The sequence below is a fragment of the Scophthalmus maximus genome, chromosome 4 (assembly GCF_022379125.1).
Source record: "Scophthalmus maximus strain ysfricsl-2021 chromosome 4, ASM2237912v1, whole genome shotgun sequence".
In the NCBI taxonomy this organism is placed as follows: domain Eukaryota; kingdom Metazoa; phylum Chordata; class Actinopteri; order Pleuronectiformes; family Scophthalmidae; genus Scophthalmus; species Scophthalmus maximus.
Genome location: NC_061518.1, coordinates 27361120 through 27368563, shown reverse-complemented (window position 1 = coordinate 27368563; position 7444 = coordinate 27361120). Strand labels below are relative to the sequence as shown.

At 47.4% G+C, this 7444-nt stretch overlaps 1 protein-coding gene across 1 annotated transcript; it reads right to left on the bottom strand.

Moving 5' to 3' along the window:
- Positions 1 to 287: 287 nt before the first annotated feature.
- mex3b (mex-3 RNA binding family member B) lies at positions 288 to 5336 on the bottom strand. The gene is made up of 2 exons (XM_035629142.2): positions 4639 to 5336; positions 288 to 3021 (listed from the first exon to the last, which is right to left on the bottom strand). The coding sequence occupies exons 1-2, from the start codon at positions 4859 to 4861 to the stop codon at positions 1616 to 1618; spliced, it is 1629 nt and encodes a 542-aa protein (XP_035485035.1). The 5' UTR covers positions 4862 to 5336; the 3' UTR covers positions 288 to 1615.
- Positions 5337 to 7444: the final 2108 nt, after the last annotated feature.

Sequence of the window (7444 nt, the reverse complement as noted above, 5' to 3'; positions counted from 1 at the left end):
TCAGAAGAGCAAGATGATGGTCTTTGCACCAGACTGTATGAGAACAGGTCATTCGGCACACTTAATTAGTGATGACGCATCTTCCCCCCTTCTGACTGCTGAGCGCACGCTCAATAATGAGGCCACGCTGATAATCCCGCCGTCTCAAAGTCCTCCATTAGCAAGCAGACAGGGGTCAAATGTTCAGAAAACTATTACACCTCAACAAATCCACTATAGCCTCGCCTCACCTCAGCGGCAGAACAAAACAACGCAAATCGGGAAGAACATGAGAAGCAGACACATCATCAATGTACCAGTTTTTTTTATTGGACTTATATAGAAATACTTAAAAAAAAAAAGATGAAGTAGCACCATTACTTAAGTTTCATGTATAACTTTAAATGTCAGAAAAATAAAACTCTTGATACATTTTTCAAATCTTGTCTCAGCAAATATAATATTAGTATTTGACCATGAGGTTAAAGGCCCTTTATCATAAAATAAAATATACTTTGTTCTTAAACTTTGCTCAATAGAGTACATTTACGGTCAAGTAATTTCACCTACATATACATAAACAAGTGGTAAACAAATGTATTAAAATAGAAATACTAAAACTATAGTGGTGCAACAGAAGCCTGTAATTCCCACTGCAATCTAATTCATACAAATTTTAGAAAGCATTAACAGTTCCTTTGTGTTCAACTTACTAAGTTTTGTACATTTCAATGTTTCATAATAATATAGAATAAAATATGCTTTATATTACTGAATAAAAAATATGCTGGGTGAAGCAGATTTAAAAGACATTTTTTTGCTGAACCTATAAAAACTCCATCCCAACAGAATACTGTCGATGCAATACACAATTTTGTGGACTGGGATCTCCTCCCACATTTGTGTGTGATATTAAAATAATACAGTGATCAATGCCATTTGGCCATACTCAAAAATAAACAAGATTTCAACCCAGCTACAAAAAGTTCACTGAACTTAAATTAAAATATCTGTAAACATATTTGCGATAAGAAATATAATCTTTCAAGTCAAAAAAAGAAGAAAAAAATACTTCAATCTGTATTAATGCAATTTTAAAACGTTCAACTTTCGAGATTTATTCTATACATATATATGTAGGATATGTTGTTGCTCTCGCTCGCGTGGTTTTCTGACCTAAAGCTGCAGTATCTTTGTAAGTCTATAATCTTGTCGGGCTGGAAGCCCCTCCATGTTTCTCAGCCACGGCACCCTCTTACTACATTCAGTCAGCAAAACTGGAAGGCTCAGCCCGCCAACAGCCCGCCGTTTGACCCACTTACCTCCGTCCTGACCCCACTGTGTCACTTCATTTCATAAACATAGGGGGAAATTTACTATAACCTTTGATAACTATGCTGTAATATTTAAAACATGCACTTAGATGTTGAAAATATTTCCCAAGCTACAGTATATTATTAACAATTATGACTGAGCCCAAAATGGGCCGTCTGTCCCTTCTTCTAGATACTGCAGCCTCTTACATACATATGTATATCTATGTACACGTTCCAAATGATGATTGGGTGATCCCATTAAAGCAGTATGACGAGTCTGTTGTTCGCTCGCAGACGAGACAGTCAAAGAGTTCCGTGTCTTATGAAAATATACGTATAGCCTGAGTGACGCCGGCGTGGCAGACGGGGCATTTGGGCTCGCTCCTCTCACAGATGCGATTGGCACATTCCATACAGAAGAGGTTGTGTCCACAGGGGACCAGCGCTGCGATGACCTCACTCTCGAAGCACACCGAACAGTCGCGGCTGCCCTTTCGGCTCGTGCCCGAGGAGGTGGAGGAGGACGAGGAGGAGGAAGAGGACGAGGCGGAGGAGTCACATGGAACCCCGGGTAGGTGAGGGCCCGGCAGGGAGGCGATGTTACTGGAGTAGCCGGGGAAAGTGAGTGGGCCTCCGCCCGGGTCGCTTCGCACCCTTCGAGCCAACGGGTGCTCAGTGGGGCCTCCTGTGTGGCTATGAAGTGGAGGTGACAGTCTTGGCTGAGGGGTACATCCATTAACCCTTCGCTGATTCACCACTATCCCATTGGCATTAGTGGGGGTGTTGGTTAGGAACATGGCTGAAGTGGAGATGGGGGAGCTGCCTCCAGTCGAGGAGGGGGTCATGCGACTATCACTTTGGGTCCATAGGAGGCCCGGCGGGGGTTGCGTTGGGTCGAACCCTGGCGAGGAGTCAAAAGTCACATCAGTGCAGTCGGGCGAGATCACCTCGCTTCCGAAAACGAACCTGTTGCCGTTGGTGTTGACGTTGATGTTGTTGTTATTGTTGTTGCCATTATTGTTGGTGGTGGTGTAGCTGAGTGCGGGGCTGGGGGGGCTGTAGTCTGCCATGCGTGAGCTGTTGTTACCAAAGTAGGAATCTGTGGAGGCACTGCCCAGGGAGGAAGATGAGTCGTTGCGGTAGTTGGAGAAGGGCTTGCGAACTGAGGTGAGAGTCATCCCGGCACTGGGCTTGGACCACAGGGTGGCGTGTCCGTGCAGATCAAAACCCACATCTGTACCGTTGGCATGGAAGTCATTTTCATCCTGGAGCTCAATAAGGCCGCCCGTCCTCATGGCAATGTGGGCTTCAATCTCCTCGCGTGCTCGGTCCACATTCTCCGGCATCCCCGTCACCTCGAAGACCGGCTCCTTGTCTCGGCTGGGCGTCACAATATAGGTGTGGGTCTGCTGCTGGATGCGCTTGATAGTGGCACCCTTGGGGCCCACGACCAACCCCACCACGCGATAAGGCACCCGGACCTGGATGGTGGTCTGCCCGGGCAGGTTAGGTGGTCCGGGAGCTGGGGTGCCGCTCCCGTTCACACTGGCGTTTTTGTTCCTGGAGGCCCGGATCATGGAGAAGTGCTCGGCAGCAGAAATGATCTCCCTCCGGGCCATGGCCACATCCTCCCTCCTTCCCGTCACCACAAAAACAGGCTCCTCGCCTCGAACTGGGGTCTTGATGTAGGTGTTGGTCTTTGCTCGCAGCGCTTTGATCTTACAACCTGAGGCGTGGGAAGCAAATGACGAAAGTGAGGGGCATGTCCCAAAAATAACACCAGCTTGAAATATGTCATGTGTTAAAACCATTACTTATAGACAATTCAAAACAGCTGCTGTATGTTTATTATTGTCACACAAAAGGCCAATGGCCTGAGAAATAACCCCCACCCCACCCTATTTTTTTGGGAGAAGAGTAAATTCAAACCACATGCTGCATCACCTCAAGCATACACCAGGACAAAAATAACTCACAAAAGAAAACTCAATCCCAAATCCACAATGAGAGCTGACCATTTTACTAAGATACGGTCAACAACGACTACAACGGCTGCTGCTCCTCTCATTCTTATGATACTGCATTAAATTGCATTCCAACACCCTCATCCAAAAATGCCACCGGCTGAAGAACGGCCTTTGGAAGAATGACATAATTAGGGGGAGCGGACCCCACTGATCGGGACGGGGGACGGGTGGACGATGCAGGGGAGGGTGAACCCATCTCACCTCAGTCCGCACAGTCCATTTCAATCCATAATGCAGTATCCTTCTGGTGTAGGTTAAATGAGGATAGGGTCTCTTTTAGCAATCTCTGGGTTAATCTCCATTTGTTTTGTTTTGACTGTATAATCTTGCAACCTGATAAAAGGGGGCACGTTTGTTCCTAACTGTAAAGTAACGGGGGGGGGGGGGGGGGGGCTTATTGTTCCTTTGTTTTGCTGGGAGCAGCAGCAGCAGCGTTGCAGGGAGGAGGGGGGGGGAAATTACGCATAATGTACCGGGCACCGGTACCGCCCCGCGGCCCCGGCAGCCGGAGGACCGGCCGAGTCTGTGGCAGCCGTGGGCGTCTGCCGCTTGTGGCACAGGCGAGATCGTGACCATTGTCCCAATGCGATCCCTGCGCCGCTCGCCGCCACACGCTGACCCGGCTGCAAGCCGCTTAATGACAACAGAGACGTGTGCGCTTGCGGCGAGCCACCGTTCCCCCTCGCGGCTTGTTCGGTGACCTACATCTCCAACAACCAAAAATACTAATTATTTAGAAGAACCGGAAGTGCCGGTGCTCACTGCTGCTGTTTAACCCCCAAAAAGGATTCCGTTAGTGTCTTCATTCAATTACAATGTCTGTTCCGAGTGGCCCCTCTTCTCTTTTGCGCATCGTTCAATGACGCGGCAACGTTTACGCGTGAAAAAAAAAACATGCCTTGGAGTGATCTCCATGCGCTCTTTAATTCGGCGCGCACGCGATCATCCCAGCAGCTGCTTATTATTCCACCTAAATGCCAGCTTCTTGGATCAGTTGGCGCAGCTCGCCGCCGCCCACTCCATTTGGAACGATACGAGACATACGCGCACAAGTACACGTTTTTTGCTGAACTGGTGGCTACCCGGTGGGTCACAGTGATGCCGAATCCGTGACCCCGCACCTACGCATGCGGACAAGGCATCGCGGAGCAGTTCGGGTGCTCGTGCCGGAAAAAGCAGCAGTGTGTTAAAGTTATTACATGAGCGCGCATTCAGTTCCTCCCACACAGTCGCGGCTCGGGACGTGCTCTTCACCTTATAGGTGTTTAGGTGCACAACACGACTTAAAACACACACACACACACACACACACACACCTTGTCTGCCCACGATCTCGGCCACATGCTCGGAGCTGGGCACCGGGACGCATTCGGTCATGTTGACGCTCTTCTTCCGGGGCTCCTGGTCGCTGTCGTACGGGGAGTTGTCGTCGTTGTCCAGGCCGAGCAGGGAGAGCTGGTCCAGTGCGATCTGCAGCGCCCGCTGGTCTTCCAGCGCGTCCCCCTGGACGCCGCCGTCGGCGAAGAGCGAGCTGGGCATCGTGGCGACTCCGCAGCGTCGCCGCGTCGGATGGGAGGCGCGGAGGAGGGCACGCGGAGGGGCGACCGGGCTGGGAGAGAGAGAAAGGAGAGGGGAGGAGGAGGAGGAAGAGGGGAGAGGCACCGGACCCGGTTTGCGGAGACAACTGGTCCGTGCGAAGGAATCGCGGCTGGGAGAGGGGGGGAGAAGCGGCGCACGGTGCTCCAAAATAACATCCACCCCCTGTGTTGCCCCGGTGGAAGCTGGATGTCCGGGTCCGAGCCGAGTGAGTGTCGGCTCGGGCTGCGCTGTTTGCACAGAAAGGCAGGCGAAGAAAAGAAAAGCCGCGTGTTTACTCCAGAGCCGGCTGGTGAGAACAGTAAGAATATTCCTTTTTTCTGACAAAGGGCCCCTCCCCACGCAGCTGGCCTTCCCCTCAGGTCCTCTGTTGCTTCTGTCTGGGTCCTCGCAGAGCCAGACAGAGAGAGAGAGATGTGCGGCTGACGTCACCGCCCGGGCCGGGACGATGCGGTGCTTAGGGGTGATTTGCATGTCCGCGAGTTGATTGGCTGCTCGGGCGCTGTTGGGGCGGGACTCGAACCCATGGGCACGCCCGCTTCTTTGTCCTCATCTCTCTCTTTGTCTCGCACTCGATCTGGGCCCTCGTCTGCTCCCCCCCCCCCCCCCCCCCCCCCCCCCCCCCCCCCCCCCCGCTTGTAACGGGTCTTATCGGGACAGAACATACAGTGTAGGATGTGTTGCCGCATTGAGTCACAACAGTCAGACGTTAACAGTAATCTGAACTCAATAAATCAACGCACATACCATCTGTGAATCTGCTTTTCCCTCCAAGGTCCCATCCCCATACTATCCTATAAAGGGGTGGGAGTCAATAGGGCCCTCACGATTCAGAGGGCTACGATTCCATTATAAAACGATTATCGATGCATCTTGATGCCATAAAAAAATTATACACATGATTTTTTTTAAATCATCTTTCATTTTGTTTTGATCAATAATGACAAATGAACAGATACATTCTTCCCATTATATTTTTATTAATAGTAATCAATGGAAGAGATATGTCCACTGGAAGGTGATATATGCCAATATATTTCCCAGCAAAAAACAACAACAACAACAAATGTGTCTGTCGCAGCAAAAACAAAACAAAACACTGTTCTAAACTTGCAAACATTGAAAGCTGCTCTCATCCACAAATAAATAATCAATTCTCTTCCCACAAAATCCTCCTGTTATGGGCAATGAGCATAGAATCCCTGAGACAAACTGACAAAACATACAGCCTAAAGCTCGGTGATGTTAAGTTGCGTCTTAATGTTTAAAATTGAGTTGTAAAATTTAGATTATACATTTTTTCTACATCAAGACATCATCGTTCAAAAGAGAATCACCACGCATCTAAGAATGGATTATTTCTCCCACCCCTATAGTATAGTAGATAGCGTATAATATATATTCAATATACTATAAAGCATAACTATTATTATGAAGGGTAAAAGTATAACTATTACTTTTAAGAGTTATCTCCCCTTGCTTTATAAAACTGGATGTTGGGATCACATCAGATTAACCTCGGTGGGGGAGGTGGGGACACGCGAGATGAGATCTAGAATTGTAGAAAACAATTAACATTTAATGTGTCGGCAAATTTCACAGATTATAATGATACACCAAAGGTAGCAAATATGTTTATTCATGTTTTGGTTTTTTTCATATTTTTCAATGCAGTTAAACGAGCCTTAAAAAAAATCTAAAAAACAATTTTTAGTACTTTCCCACTGTCAGCAGACAAGTTTGTATATCTTTTCGTTTGCCGGTGTATCACGTTCAACGTCACAAACTTCCTGGAAAAACTGGGATGGTAAACATTAGAAACCTGCATGGAGGCAATTGACGTTTTCACAGTGATCTGATGTCTTTTTACGTTGTCTTGTCAGATCCAGGGCTTCCAGACACTAAAGTCCTTACAGGAGGAGACGATTTATATCCCTGCCTATCGGAACTGGACCCTGCTAAATACCATGAGCACTGCAGTGTGTTCGGACCTGGGAATGAATTAGGATTGTGTCATGTCACATAAACGCCACACGTAAAGGGGTTTTTTGTCCAGTGTGAGGTTGTTTTATCAGCTTGATATTTTATGAGAATTGCTTTCAAACTTTGCCGTTACAGAGACTCTCGCTGTAAATGGTCATTTTGCCTGATATCTGTGATTTCTGTCGACACAGCACTTTTTACACCTACCAGACCCAAATTCTTAAAACTGTTAGAATCTTTTTTATTTGAATATTTGAGAAGGCGGTTAGACTTGTCATGTTCTAATTTGAGGTAGAAATGAAGAGGATTTGTAAAGTAATGTCAATTAAAAACAAACGTAAGAAGAGACAGCCCTTTTAGATAGGATTAAAGTATACAGTCATCTGAGAATAATTTTGGATTAGTTACCATGTTACCCATGCACAATGACAAAAATTTAAAAAAACCCGGTTAGTTACACTTGTTAGACAGGTCACCAGCAGTCAACATATAAAACACGCTACCACTGCAGTGTTATACCAATAGAAATACACAGATTTTATG